We start from the raw sequence: 14,567 nt of genomic DNA, 5'->3' as shown, positions 1-14,567 counted from the left end.
CCTCGTTGAGCTTCACACATCCCTTTGCCTTTTCCTATACCGCGTCGTTGGCGAGAATAGAAGAAGCCAGAAAGGGCGCATTGCAGTACCGCACCGGCACGCCGCACACGTATTCGTTTCGCTCGCGTGTTAGCGTCCCCATTTGCAAGCCTTCTCCCTTTTTTCTATTGGTTACTGTCACTGTCGAGCCTCGCATCCTCAAAAATACACTCTTAACCCTCTCTCGTCGGCAATCATTCTCTAAATCTCCGATACGCTCGAGACTGCACTGCCACATAAAGCAAACGAGTCGAACCAACAGGAAAAAGGCCTCACTCCGCGCCAACCGCCGCCACTCCTCGAGTGCGTTTATATTTATTCCTTATTTGTAAATTGCTACAGTGTGTCGGGAGACACGCTCTTTGTTTCTGCCTAACGAATCATGCAGCAGATGGTCATTACCTACGTGCTGTCGGGGCTGGCCAACATTGCCGATGTGAACCCCCGCGACGTGCACACCTCCATCTTCAACGGCAACATACGCGTGAACCACGTGTCCCTCCGGCCGGAGACGATGAACAAGCTTCTCCCGCTGCCCATGGAGGAGGGCACCGTGCCGGAGATGGAGGTGCAAATCCCTAACCCATCTACGTCGGCCCCTATGGACGTGAAAGTCCGCCGCGCACGTATTCTTTTGCAGTTCGACCTGACTTCCCCGCCGGCGGCGCGGACGCCGGAGCAGGTGCTGCACGGCGTTACCGCCACCTCCATTTTAGGCCACGCGGCCGCTGACCCCGCCGAGGCCTCGTCGGAGCCGGTTTCACCCCTCGACGACCGCGAAAACGAAGCCGCCAACTTCGATTTCTCCTCCGCAGCTTCCGACGTCGAGGAGGAGGACTTCAAGTCGTGCGCGGGCGACGGCGACTTCTCGGACAATGAATCTCTCAGCGACAGCGACAGCTTCGGATCCCCGACGAGCTTCGACGACGCAGAGGGAGCCGAAGCGCAAGGCGGCAGCTGGTTTGGCTACCTGCGGTCTCGCGCAGCGCAGTCGGTGGCGTGGATTTGGCGTCGCCAAATCCGCATTGCCTTCACGGATCTCACCATAGTGCTGCCCTGTGACACCCGCAAAAACATTCACTACGAGATCGCCGTGGACTCGTTCACCGTCGTGGTGGAGCCGACCCAGACGACGGGGGCGGAGCAGATGAAGATCGTAAATATCAAAATTGGTGGCGCCAACGTCTTCGCCAGCGCCGGCGACGCCCGATCGCGCATCCTCGTCGTCGAGGCGCTCTCCGTGACGATCACGACCGTCTACGAGGCAAACACGGAGCGCGAGCTGCGCAAAAACGTATCCGTTTCTTTCGACGGCACAAACACAATAGTGGCCGATGAGGCAACGCTCTTTGCACTGCTCAAGTGTCACCTGTCTCGTGAGGCGCGGCTCGCTGTCCCGCCCTACTGCCTGCCGTTTGCTTCACTCCGCGCGCGCGGCTCGCTGTGGCCCTACGCGAAGGCTTGCGTCATCCAGGGTCTGCGGGATTACCGCCAGCGGTTCAACTTCAACGCGTCGTACCTCCGCTTCTATGCGCAGGCGCGGGAGCGCTACGTGCAGCTGCTGAACGAGTGTCATCGAGGCCAGAGCGTGGCGGAGCGCCGGCGTCAGCTGGCCGAGGCGGAACAGGACCTCCGCCACGAGGACGTCATCCTATTCCTCCGACGGCATGTGCAGCGCAAGTACAACGGGGTCGTGGCGGAGCAGGACGGGGACGAGGCGGCGGAGGTGGAGCCGCTCATCGTCTCTTCCACGCATATCATGTGGAAGGTGGTGAAGGTGGTTCTGCCGGCGCGCAACACCGTCTTCGCGAGCGACACGGCGCTCATCTTGCGCAACGAGGAGACCGTTTTTACTGTTCGCGCCATCTCGCTTGACAGCGACGGTGCTGTGCAGGCGGTGACCGCGCCGCTCTCGGCGGCCGAAGCCACCGCAGAGTCCCCCACCGTAAACCTGACGGAGGAGACCTCGCTGTTGTACGTCCACATCACCGACGCGGCGTCGTCGCAGCGAGCCAAGGTGAGCCTGCAGCCGCTTGCCTTAAGAGGCAGTCTCGACGGCGCACTGCGCTGCGTCACGCCCATCGCCGACGCGCTACAACGAGTTGGTGCGCAGGCGAGGACCAGTGCGACGACGCCCATGTCGCAGCCGACTGCCGCCTCCCAAAACCCCTCGCCGCCGGCGCCAGCGGCAAAGGTCGCTACGACCATCCTGGCGGTGCGCAGCCTGAAGATTCAGCTGGACGACTTTGAGCTCCTCGTGGACCGCCTCTCCTGCACCACCGCCAGCGCACCGGGGGTGCCGACCAAGCTGGGCTGCACGATGCGCACCTGCCACCTCAAGCACGCCGAGAGCTACGTCCTGGCCCCGGTGGAGGTGCGCATGACGCCGCGCGGTAACGTCGTCGTCTCGCGTGTGTCACTGCTGGTGTCGCGGGAGACGTGGGCGGGGCTTCGCAAGGACGCAGACAGCCTCCGGCTCTTGTACGAGAAGTATCCGCGCTTCAGCGGTGCCGCATCGGCTCCTAGCGTCAGCAGCGCAGCGCCAGCCGTGTCCATCGCGTCGGCGAACATTGATCTGCTCGCCTTGAAGGGTCTGCAGAGGGTGCTGCAGTGGTCCGCCGTGTCCAGCTGCCCGCCGATGGAAGTCGACGACGTCGCGATGGAGTTTCAGCCGCTCGACGCCACCGTCGCCATTCAACGCATCAGCGTGCAGACCGTCGCCGCGGCGCCGCGCGGCCCTTTCGGCGCTCACGTCACTCTGCGACGTCTCACGGTGCAGTGCAGCCACACCAATCGCATCACCCTGCGCGTCGAGATGAACGGCGGCGTGCGGGTTGGCCTCAGCCCGGAGCCCGCCCAGGCGCTCGTCGTGGCCATTCCTGAGATGAGTGTGAGCGGCAAGCGACCGAAGGAAACGGAAGACATCTCGCTCTTGGTGCTGAAAGGCGTGGAGGGTGTGGTGCACGGCACGGTGCAGTACTACCTGACGCGGCACATGCTTGCCGCCAACAGCGTGTGCATCGAGGACGCGGAGCTGCTCTACAAGACGGACCCATCGGTGCCGATGTTCAACGACCGCCCGTGCCTGACATCGTACATGCAGGTGGCAGCTGAGGTCACGTCGGTTGATATGGAGAAGCTGTCGGCTGTCCCAACGCGCGCCGTAAGTCACGTCTTGGGCGAAGTGTACACCTTCGCCTGTGACGAAATCATCTCCGAGAACTACTATCGCACCTTCTTCAGCTGCTTCAGCGACGTTGCGCTGCGCATTTCAATGCACGACTGCGTTGTGCGCTGTGGCTCGGACGAGAGGGCGGAGGTGCTGCTGGTGTCGATGTCCAACACGACCAGCGAGGAGCGGCTGACGGCGCTGAACGTTTACCAGCCGCATTTGCAGGCCACCGCCGACAACTTCCCCATTCTCATTTTGAACGATGTTGGCCGGCTCTCGATGGAAGTCGACGTCTCGTGCGTTGCAGTGCGCGTCTCCGCCCGCGCGGCCGTCTCACCGTCTGACGTGTCCCTCGCGGTCACCCGGCTGAAACTGCAAATGGCGCTCGAGAAGATGCCGTTCTGGCGTGCGGAGGCGATGGAAATACCGGCGGTGCCGCAGCGGTGGACGGTGGACAACGTGCGGGCGGTGACCCGGCTGGACCGGCACTCCGCGACCGCCGCCTCCGTCTTCGATGCCTCGCTGAGCGCCTTCTCGATGGAGACGGCGACGAGTGTGTCGTGGAACACTGGCAGCTCGCTCAGCCTTTCAATGCCGCGAGACCTTGTGCCGAACCCGCCCGAGAGCGACCGAGGCAGCTGCGCCTCCTCCGCCGACGAGGAGGTGGACACGACACAGGTGACGCTGCGGCGGTGGAGCACAGCGGTAGACTTCTCGGCCGCGCTGTCGGACTTCTACAAGCTGCAGCACATGATCCGCGCCGTCGTGGACGCTGCGAGTTGCTTCAGTCGCCGGGTGGTGCTGGCGGAGGATACCACAAGCACCGCGTTCCACCTCGACGACTGCGGCGACGTGTTCCTCGACTCACCCACGCGGTTGTTGCTCCTGCAGGACTGCACTTTCTACGCCCCGTCGCCCGATCGGCACATCGTCGTCTGCCCCGGCACGTCGGTGGTGTTCCGGCGCTGCACCTTCGTGCGGTCCCTCCACACGAGTCTCATCCGCACCTCGTCACGCGCCGCGCTGTACGCGTGCGAGGACTGTCGCCTGAGCAACGGTGAGGGCTTCACCTCACCTGCGTCGCCGACCGGTGCCGCCATGCCGTCCTTGGCCACACCGTCGCCCGGCAGCGTCGCCGCAACCCTGGAGCGGCGTAGCACCCGCACCCACGTAGCGGTGGACGAGGGCTGTGTTACCGTTCAGCTCGACTCCGTCTCTCGGCTCGTCTGCGTGCAAAAAGCGCTGTCCCTCACCTGCAAGCGCAAGACGCGGCGCACCTTTGTGAAACTTCGCAACGGCGAGCTGCGGATGGAGTACGTGGATGCGGTGCAGCGCGTGCCAGTGCTCGCCAAGACGATCGCGGAAGGGGAGATGGCGGTGCTGCTGCCGCGCCGCTCCTGCACGGTGAGCTGCTCCATCAGCTGCGGGGAGATGACCATCCCCGTAGTGACCTCCAAGGTGCGCGCCGTGCAGGATCGCGTGTCCGTGTTGACCGCCGCCTCTGCCGCCAGCGAGCCCTCCTCCTCGTCCGCTGATGCGGCGGCGGGTGAGTTGCCGAGCGTAGCCTACGTGGTGCCGCCCCCGCCGCCGTTCTCGCCAGACGCAGCGTCGCGGTCGTCGCCCACACCAGACCGCTTCCCGTACGACTCGTGGAAGGTGCTGCTCTCCCTCTCTCTCATCCCGATTGCGGTCCAGCTTCCAGGTGGGATGAAAGTGGCGAAGGTGACGCTGTCGAACGCCTTCGTCTGGTCGAAGCGGGAGCCGCTGGCGGAGGCGCAGGTCGAGGCGCGCATTGCACTGCACGACATGGCGCTGTGGGAGTGGCAGCAGCAGACCTTCAAGTCCGTCGTGAGCAGCCCCGTCTTCCTCGGTGTGCAGGGACGCACCGCCAGCCCCCTCAACGTCAACTTGACGGCTTCCGTCTCGCCCATCGACGCCACGGTGTCCACCGACCAGCTGCGGCTGCTTCTGCACTCCGTCATGGCGCCCAGCAACGACGCAGCTGTGCCGACGACGACCACCGCCACTTCCTTTGGCTGGCACAATTACACCGGCGTGACCCTTCGCGTACGAGGCGGACAAGGGGATGTGGTCAGCATCCCCGCTGCGACGAAGCCCGAGGAGCCGACCTTCGTGCCCACCACAGTACCCTGCACCATCACCGAGGTTGATGACGTGGTGGTTGACCACGTGGAGCGAGACACGGCTCTCGGGACTGGCCTCATCAGCACCGCCAGCTTCTCTACTGACCGCGCAGCCGAGGCGCTCTTTTTGTCTCGTAGGGTGGTGGTGCTGGCGGACAAGCGGCAGCTGCACCTCACCGCAACGCTCACGCACGACATGACGCAGACAATCTCCGTCCGCACCGTCGTGCAGATCATGAACAAGACGCCGTTTTGTCTCATCCTCGCCGCCGCAAGCCAGCGGGAGCAGGTGATTGCGCCGTTCGATCTGTCGTGCGTGCCGGAGGCGATGCTGTCGTGCTCGGACTTGAGTGTGGCGGCGGCGAAGAGCGCCACCAACTCGCCCCCCCGCTCCACCACGCTGCGGGAGCCGCTTTTCCCCGACTTCACTCCCGCCTCCGCCTTCTACCAGCGCTGCTACCAGCAAGGCTACCCGGCAGCCGACGTGCCACGTGAGTTCGTTTCGCAGCTGGACGGGTCGTCGATGTTCATGGTGACGGAGTTTGTGATGCACGGGCCTGTACTGCTGCTCGTGTTCCGCGCAATGCGGCCACACGTAGTGAATGACACCGTCTATCCGATGCAGATCGACGCCGTCAACACGCGGGATGAGGTGCTCGCAAAGGAGCAGGTTGCGGCAGGCGGCCGCGCCTTCTTCTTTGGCTTGCCCCCGACGATGAACGTCCGCGCCCGTGTGCGGCTTTTCGTGGGCGAGGAGGTGTACGAGGCACGTGACACCGTCGCCCTCTTCGATCGCGAGGCGGCCGCGGTAGAGTCGACCGTGGTTCTCGTCCACACCGCCTATCCCCGTCGGTACTTCTTCGAACTCAACTTGTCCGTCGCCGCCGATGGCCCTGCTGGCTCGCACGGGGTGGCCCTCACGACGAGTTATCTGTGTCTCGTGAAGAACTGCACCACGGCGAATCTCTTCTTCTCGACCGAAGAAGGAGACGCGGTGGGGACGATGGGCACCACCGGCATGCCTGGCTCCGTGGACACTGGCGCGATCGGCTACGTGCCGTCCAACTCCGTTGTCTGCATCAAGTCGAAAGGGGCGGCCCTGTCGGAGCCTTTCGAGATCGACGACAGCGGCGAGGGCTGCGTTATTCAATGCGACCGCGCCCCTGAGCCCAGCGCCTACTCTGCCTCGTACTTTCTCCTCCACATGGTGCCGAACAGCCGGACAAAGGTGGCGGAGCTGCTGCCTTCGATCGTCTTCCGCAACCGCCACCGCCGCCGCGTACTGTGCGTGAAGCATGTTATTCGCCACAGCGGCTCCACGCGCGCACTGGAGGAGACGGTGCTCGAGATCAGCCCACAGAGCAGCCACTGCTACTACACCCTGTCCAAGTACGGCTACACGAACGATCTCCTCTTTGCCTGGAAAGGCGAGAGCGCTGCGGCGGAGGAGCTCACCTTCTCCTCGGTGGTGGAGACAGACCTGGCGCCGAGCACCACATGGTGCGGCTTTGTGTGCTGTGGTGCGACGCACCACCAAGTCGAGATTGCAAAGCGGCACTTGTATGAGCCGGCGTACGTGACGGTCGGCCCGGCGGTACTACCGCGGGTGAGGCTCGTCAACTTGACCAACACGAACTTCCGCGAGGTGGAGAGCTACCAGGTTGCCTTCCCGCAGCCGTCCAAGAACAACAAGTACCTCCTGCTGACTGCCGCGGAGGGCACGATGCACACGGTCGACCTGTTGCAAGAGGAGCCGGTGGAACTGGAGCCCGGTGTCACGGTGCAGGTCGTGCGGGCAGAGGAGGACCGCTGCTCGGTCGTGCTATCCAACGGCCGCGTCTTCGTCACGATGGAGAAGTCGTGGGTGGAGGAGGTGCAGTTCTCGATGAACGTGCAAATGACGACGTTGCAGATGCGTCTGCGGGACGGCAGTGCGGTGCCGCTGCAGCTCTTCTGGCGGTCTTTCGCGGTGAACGTGACGTGGTGGAGTGGTACGACATCGCTGCAGTCGAGCGTGACGGGCATCTGCCTCGACATCCACTACGAAGGCAGACGACAGCAGGTTATTGAACCGTTTGATGCGGACGTCAGCGTGCGGGAGCTGCGCAGCACCACGCGCGACGTATACCTCAAGGGCTTCTACATTGGGCTGCAGCCTCTCACCATCACCGTGTCCGATGTGCTGCTTTACCAGCTGCAGGTGCTCAGCTCGCGCTGCAAGGTGGACGCGCCGTTTCAGGTCTCCGCGTGGGTGCGCCAGCGGGTGGCGACGTGCATCTTGCACAGCCTGCCCACGCAGCTGCCGCAACTCCTGCACATCGGCAGCGCAGGCATCTCTGAGACGCCGCTGGAGCTGAGCTGGGACCGCAGTGCGCGCCCGCCACAAGATTTCCTGTTGGGCGACTCGGTCATCTCAAAGCTCATCCCCTCGTTACACCACGCCATGCTGGTCATACCCAAGCTGCAGCTGCGCAACGTGTCGCGGGTGTCGTTGAGCGAACTGGTCAGACGCATCCAGCAGATCCTGGTCATGGAGGTGGTAAAGCAGATTCCCAAGATGGTCACCACCGTCGGGCTCTTCAAGAAGAACTCCTCTCTTTTCGAGAAGCTGACGTCGACGGTGTCGTCTCTGCTGTTTCGTCCCGCCACCGAAACGAACACGACGGACGACGGCAGTTCCTTGCTGCTATAATCGCGTTTCTCTTCTCTTTTTTTCTTTCTATTGTTTTTGTCTTGTGTGCAGTCGTGCGGGTGGGTGAGTTGTTCAGCAAAGGTAAAGGCGCCGTTGTTGCGGCCTTTCCACCGAGGGTGCCGTTGTATTCTCCTGGTCCACCTTTCCCGGTCTCTGGGGGTTTCGCTGGTTGGATTGTCTTTGCTCCTGCCATTCAGGCAGTCGCGGCCTGCATCGTTGCGTTGTTAGTTTGTTCTCCTCTTGCTTTCTCTTTTCTTCTTTAATCGGCGCATAAAGTGCAAAAGGCGCCGACGCTGTCTTTGCGTTGTGACGATGACGATGACGATGATGGTGGCGATGGTGATGCACACACTACATAAAGTAAAGAACCAATTCTTTCCGAAACTTCCAGCAAAATACTGCAACTCGGCAACGCATCTGAATCGTAGAGCGCCCAGTGACTTCAATGTTGGTAAAACGGGAGAGGGTACGTGCGCGTGGCGCACGGAACGATACGATCACGGCCTGTGCTATGCGCCTTCTACGGCAGATCAGACTTACTAAAACATACCTACTGTTAGGCGTCTTGCTCTGAGCACCTTTTCTGCGGCTGTCGTTTTTTTTTTGGGTTTTAACACGCTGACGATTCCCCTCTTTCTCTCTCCGTTTCGCACGTAAAACACCGTTGTGTAACAACAAAAGTAATTGCACTAATCGAAAGTCAACATATCAACACTTACTGTGCTTTTTACGTCCTTCTATTTCTCAGATTGAGCGTATAAACGTTGCCTTCTTGGACCCGCTTCTCCCTCCCCTCTCCTGCAGGCTCCATATACCCTTTCCTTCAGCTTCGACCAATAAAATGTCTCGACTCCCCGGAGAACACCTCGCCGAGGCGGCGCAGCGTGAGCTGATAGAGGCGTCAACGGGCTACGGCGAGGAGCCGCGCCAGGAGGATGCGCCCAACTCCGACAACTCCAATAATCCTGCCGATATTCAAAACGAGCCGTTCGACGTGGCCAAGAAAACGATGGGCGCGTCTGCCGACGACGTCAACGTCGACGTCATGGATGAAGAGGAGGACGTGGCGTCGGGGATGCGGCCCAAGAAGGATCGCTCGCGCTTCCGCATCTGGTTCGAGAAGGTTGTTCCACCCGGCGGTCTCATCGCCAGCTCCTTCACGCTGGGCAGCTCCACCCTCGGCGCGGGAATTCTTGGTCTCCCTGCCGCCTTCAACAGCATGGGTCTTGCGACAGCCCTCATCGTGCTGGTGGTCGTGGTCGTCCTCACCATCTTCTCGCTGTGGCTCTTAGCGCGGTGTGCGGCCATCACGAAGGTGCGCACGTACGAGGATGTGACGCGAGCTCTTCTGGGTAAAGGTCCCGACTACGCCGCGGCTGTCTTCATGCTGGGCTTCTGCGTGGGCGGTGCCGTGAGCTACATCATTTCGATCGGCGACCTGCTCACGCCCATCTTCGACAACCCGAACGTGCCGGCGTTCCTGCGGACGAAGCCAGGCAACCGCCTCATCACGTCGATGATCTGGCTCGTGTTCATCCTGCCGCTGTGCCTGCCGAAGAACATCGACGCCCTGCGCCACGTCTCCATCGTCGGCGTGACTATGGTGTGCTTTTTTGTGGTATGCATCGTTCAGGACTGCTGCACGCACCTGCACCGGGACGGCTGGCGCGACGATGTGAAGCCGTTCAACACGGGCAACAGCGCGATTGAAGGTCTCGGCACCGTCATGTTTGCCTGCCTCGTTCAGATCAATGCGATGGAGGTGTATTTTGAGATGGCGAGACCGACGCCGCGCAACATGGTGCGCAACAGCACGGTGGCGATGAGTGGCTGCGGTATCCTGTACGTGCTGGCCGGGGTGTTTGGCTACGCCCGCTTCGGCTCCACGGTGACGTCGTCCATCCTCCTCAAGTACCAGCCGCGTGAGGCACCGCAATTCTGGGTGGCCTACTTCGGCATCGTCATCAAGATTTGTGTTGCCTTCGCCCTGCATCAGCTGCCCATGCGTGACGGCCTCTACCATTTTTTCTCGTGGGATGTCTACCGCATGCCGTGGTGGAAGAACGCCGTCATCTGTGGCTTCATCGCGACGGTAATGTTCATCATCGGTCTTTTTGTTCCGAGCATCAACATCGTACTGGGCCTGGTCGGCTCGTTGTGCGGCGGATTTATCGGCTTCATCTTCCCGGCTCTCATGATCATGTACGCGGGGAACTGGAGCCTCGCTAAGGTTGGCTGGCTGGAGTGGAGCGCCACCTATTTTCTGTTGCTCACCGGGGTGATTGCGGTGGTGTTCGGCACAGCCGCCTCGGTCTACAGCGTCCTCTAAAGAGTACACTGACGCGAAAAGAAAGGTCTCTGCGAAGGAGCTGCGCTTCCATCTGCTTCTTTCAAAGGGAGCATTTCGTACGGCCGCGCACAGCGTCCGCGACGGGTGTCTGCGTTGCAGCGAGATGCGTGCAGCTTATCTTTATCTTTATCTTTATCTTTTCCTCTCTTTTCCCTATTCGGACACCAAACAGCTCGGATGCAGACGGATCAGCGATACATGTAAACCAAAAGCGCAACGAACGACCTGGAACTTGTTCCCCTGTGCAGTTTCCTAGTTCTTCCTCTTGGCCTTGTTCTCTCCTTTCACCTTTCTCTCTTAATGCTTGTTTCATGTTTTTACAGAATATATATTCGAAGTTTTATCTCTGTTTTTCAGCGCCGCTAAAAACAACAACAACACAAAAGACAAGGCATCATGCGCAGATCGTTCCGCTTTTTATTATTGTTCACGTGTACTGTCTACGATCTTACTTCCAGCGTAGTCTGCAGGTGGTGGAGTAGGGAGAGGGCATCTGGATTGCACGTCCGTAAAGAAACGGGTTTCCTCTCCGTGATGTCCTCTGTTCCTTGATTCGGCCATCTCTGCACCAATTCGTGCGCGCGCAAGTGCCTGTCTTTTTACTTTTAGTTTTCCTGCACTGTGTGCGTGTCTCGTCAGAAGAGATTAAATTGCCTTTGCTTTCCAAATGTTGACACACGCACACGTGATTAGCGGTATCTGTTTTCGTTCGTTGTTCACTTCTTCTTTTGTGTTCTTCTTTGCGTTTTCTCTCCTCTTTTTTCATACCCCAATGGATATATTTATATGTATCTTTGCGTCTTTGACGTGCGCAGACGTGCATGTTCGGTCTCCTGCGCGTTTTCCTTTCCCTTCTTGTTTCAATTCGACAACGTGCTGTCTGTTTTATCAGCAAGCCCAATACAATGCTTTTCCTTTCTCCTCTCTCCTTTCTCCTTTTCCGTTTCACCGCAGTGTTGGAAGAAAAACAAAGAACAGCACACCGGATGGAGCTCACGACTCCGGCCGCCCTTCTCGAAGTAAAGTGAGAGGAGGAAGATCGTTCTTTGAGCGATTCCCGCGCTAGTGTAGAAGAGACGATTTATGGAACTAAAACGTGGTCCATCACCACGCTCGAGAATACGAATGTCAGAATGAAGTTACGCATATACTATTGCACTTTGTGCAACAGCAGTGTCGATCCGCGTATAACGTTCGCACTCTTCCTTTGATAGGCACTCGTCTGAGGTCCTTCTTGCTTCTCGTTTTCTTTATTCTCAGCCCGAATGATGAGGCCTCGTAGATGTGCGTCAGCTACGCAGTATCGCATACAATACTAGCTTTTCTCCAAGGCGCTCGGTCTAAGAGTTTGACCAACCGATAGATGGGGTGTGCCACCTCACGTGACGACGCCGCGAAAGGATAGCGCGCCGACGATCGTAGCCTTTAGAGTGATGTGCCGCGCTTAGGAAGGGACAGCTATTCTGCCGTGAGAAGACGGCGTTATGGAGACGCTGCAGTAACGATGGGTGGCATGCAGGGAGGTGCCCATGGACGATGCAGAGTTCCCTGGAACAGGCGGAGCGGCAGGCTGCACGACGCACCTTTCAGCATACACCGCCAGCCCTAAGCCGTCGGATGCATCGCGAGACGGCGAGGGGTTGTTGCGGCGGGGCAGCGTACGCCGCGCAGTACACGCGTGACGGTTCTGACGGACCGCAACGTCGTCCCGCATGCGTGCCGCCGCTGTAGCTGGTTTTGGGTGCGGAGGAAGAAGCGCTGCGCTGAGTAAACTGCAATCGCCGACGCACGAACTCTACCACAAAGAAGGAGAAACCTTTTTTCTTGGTTGTACACTGGCGAGATTCAAAATCCTGTGGACGCCCTCGTGCCAGTCTTTGGGACACACGTGGGGTGCGAATTGCGCGAGGTGTCGGTCCTCCAGTCGAGTGGGTTTTGAATACCCAGCTTTCAGCTGAGCCCGTTGATACCATTGACGGTTAAGCACACGGGCTGTCTTTGCGTGGTGGGTACTCGCACACCATGGCATCGTGCTAATGAGGTACGCCCTGTCTTCTGCTTGTCCTCTGTCGTTCGCCTTTTAGCAACGCTGTTACTCCGCGCCACCACCGTGCTGTCTTCGTGCTGAGAGGTCACCCCACACGACTTGCTGTGAGACCGCGTGTGGTCACGCATGTTCTGCGCTGCAATCGGGTCTGAAGAACAGAAAGGCTGCGGTGGCGCTTTGGCTGCGTTGTGTCCGGCACGTGCTTCGCGGAAGTCAGCGTTAGGTGCCGTCTCAGTACCTGTGTGGAAAAGGGCAGCTGCCGACGAGATCGAATTCGAGACGTTTTCGATGAGGTGGTAAACAGACTGCGCAGCACGCGTGCTCATGAGATCTGCGTATTGACTGAGTTGAGCGCGTGTGGTTTTGACGCCTCATCTTCAGCGGCCGACTTCACATTCCGAAGCTCTCTTCTGAAGCCGCAACGGCGTACGCTTTTTTCGGCGCTGTCTTCTCGGTTCGGAAAACAAACGCAAGGGAACAAGCGGTGTAGTTGTGACGGACTGTGTCCGCTTTCGGCTCGCACTGAGTTCCATACCAACAATAGGAAGGAGAGAGGAAGAGAAGATCTCAGCGGTTTGGCTTGAGAACAAGCATGCGGATTCGCCTCCATTATTTTGGCGTCGCTTAAAGACTTGAATTGCGTCACTCTTCGGGACAGAACAAAAGCGAGATATCAAAGATGGCTTCCCTAAAAAGGAGCGTATTTGAACGGATTGCCAGTGTTGACAAGCGTCTGGCTACCAGCGGCTGTACATGCCGCGAAAGTGTTGACTGCGTTGTGTTTAACAGCTGAAACGAGCAGGGTTCTTACGATCAAGACTCCAACGAGCTTAAGAGTCTTCCATTGTGTGCCTGCTCAAACAGTTTTTAAATGAGACGAGCTAAGCGTGCAACCCTTCTTTTGTAAGTGTCCTCCTGTGCAGTGCTACTGTTTGTAAAGATACTGGTAAACTCGCATATGGAAAAGGAGAAAAGCTGTTGCACGTGGTGTGGGCGGTACGTGCGTGATGTCTCTTCTGTCTGCGTGCTTGCGGTGGGCGTTGCATTCTCGATACCCGTTTGGTGACTCTTGTGGATAACACAGTCGTTGCAGCTGTTAATCAATGGTAATGAAAAGTAGTATCAGAGCTGCTGGACACTAACGAGTAGCAGAATTAGTGGTTGCTGGAGAAGCGCCTAGGTCAAAGGAAACGGAGAAGAGAACACCAAAGAGTGGTTTGGTACAAGTAAATGGCGACTGCTGAGCATAAGGCCCATAGCAACTGCGACGCTGCAGAACTAGGACTCCTTAACACAAATGATTTCTCACCTGCAACGTTTCTGTGTGTAAGAGATAGAGGTTGACGCTGTTGCATTGCTGGTAATGTCACCTTTCTCGTCATTCTGCTTTCTGCAACGTGGTCTCCCCGCTCTTCACTTGACGAGCTTTGGTCTCTTTTCGTTTTACCAGACGCGCATTTGGCCCTAACAGCAAACTGCCTTCAAGAGTGCTGAGATCACAGATGAAGGACGTAGCGCACCCTGTTTCTTCTCAAGCGGCATAGTAGCAGAGCAGTTTCTGTTCCCAGGTGCTTCCACCGGTGCGTGTGCTTCGTCGGAAAAGGAATGAGGTGAGGCAGCGCTTCGAACCCACAGATGCGCTGAGGCCGGCATCTACAACGGCTGTGTAGCACGATTGACTTGGTGCTACAGCGGCAACGCTGCCCTTTCTTTGCCACGTTAACAAGCAGCGGATTAGAGCAATGCGATCATCGAGCAGCTCTGCTCTCCCGGTACTGTGTGTTATTATAGTCCCAGTTGCTGAGAGCTGCCTAAGGGGGGATAAGTGTGGTGCCACAAAAGGGGATGGTAGATGAAATCAAAAGCTGACTCCTGCGCATCGAAGTGCATTGCGTTTGGAAAAGGTGGAAACCAGACAGAAGTGGCTCGAACATGCCGAGTGCAGCGTCTCAGTTGTATCACAGCTCTTTCCTTTCTATATTACTTGGTAGTGGATTGTCACTGCCGCACTCTCAGCGCTGCTTTGCATTCTCTGAAGAACAGGCCAAGAAGAAGAGGGTGGAGTACGGTCATTCTTTGGTCAACATGTGACTCGATGCAAGAAGACCCAGGGGCCTTTTTTG

General features: G+C 58.8%; 2 protein-coding genes across 3 annotated transcripts; both read left to right on the top strand.

Moving 5' to 3' along the window:
• Positions 1-421: 421 nt before the first annotated feature.
• ABB37_09241 (hypothetical protein) lies at positions 422-8,047 on the top strand (the record flags this gene model as incomplete). Its single annotated transcript, XM_015808607.1, has 1 exon — positions 422-8,047. One exon carries the CDS (start codon positions 422-424, stop codon positions 8,045-8,047), a length of 7,626 nt encoding a protein of 2,541 aa, XP_015652658.1.
• A 680-nt stretch (positions 8,048-8,727) lies between these two features.
• ABB37_09240 (amino acid transporter putative (AAT19)) lies at positions 8,728-10,376 on the top strand (the record flags this gene model as incomplete). Of its 2 annotated transcripts, none has more annotated exons than XM_015808606.1 (1): positions 8,728-10,376. In XM_015808606.1, exon 1 carries the CDS (start codon positions 8,889-8,891, stop codon positions 10,374-10,376), a length of 1,488 nt encoding a protein of 495 aa, XP_015652657.1. In that variant the 5' UTR covers positions 8,728-8,888. The 2 variants fall into 2 exon arrangements, with proteins under 2 accessions (XP_015652657.1, XP_015652656.1); XM_015808605.1 differs by having other exon boundaries at positions 8,851-10,376.
• Positions 10,377-14,567: the final 4,191 nt, after the last annotated feature.

Source organism: Leptomonas pyrrhocoris (genome assembly GCF_001293395.1).
Source record: "Leptomonas pyrrhocoris isolate H10 chromosome Unknown, whole genome shotgun sequence".
NCBI lineage: Eukaryota > Euglenozoa > Kinetoplastea > Trypanosomatida > Trypanosomatidae > Leptomonas > Leptomonas pyrrhocoris.
The sequence above is the reverse complement of the archived record's forward strand: the minus strand, read 5'-3'. Positions and strand labels throughout refer to the sequence as shown.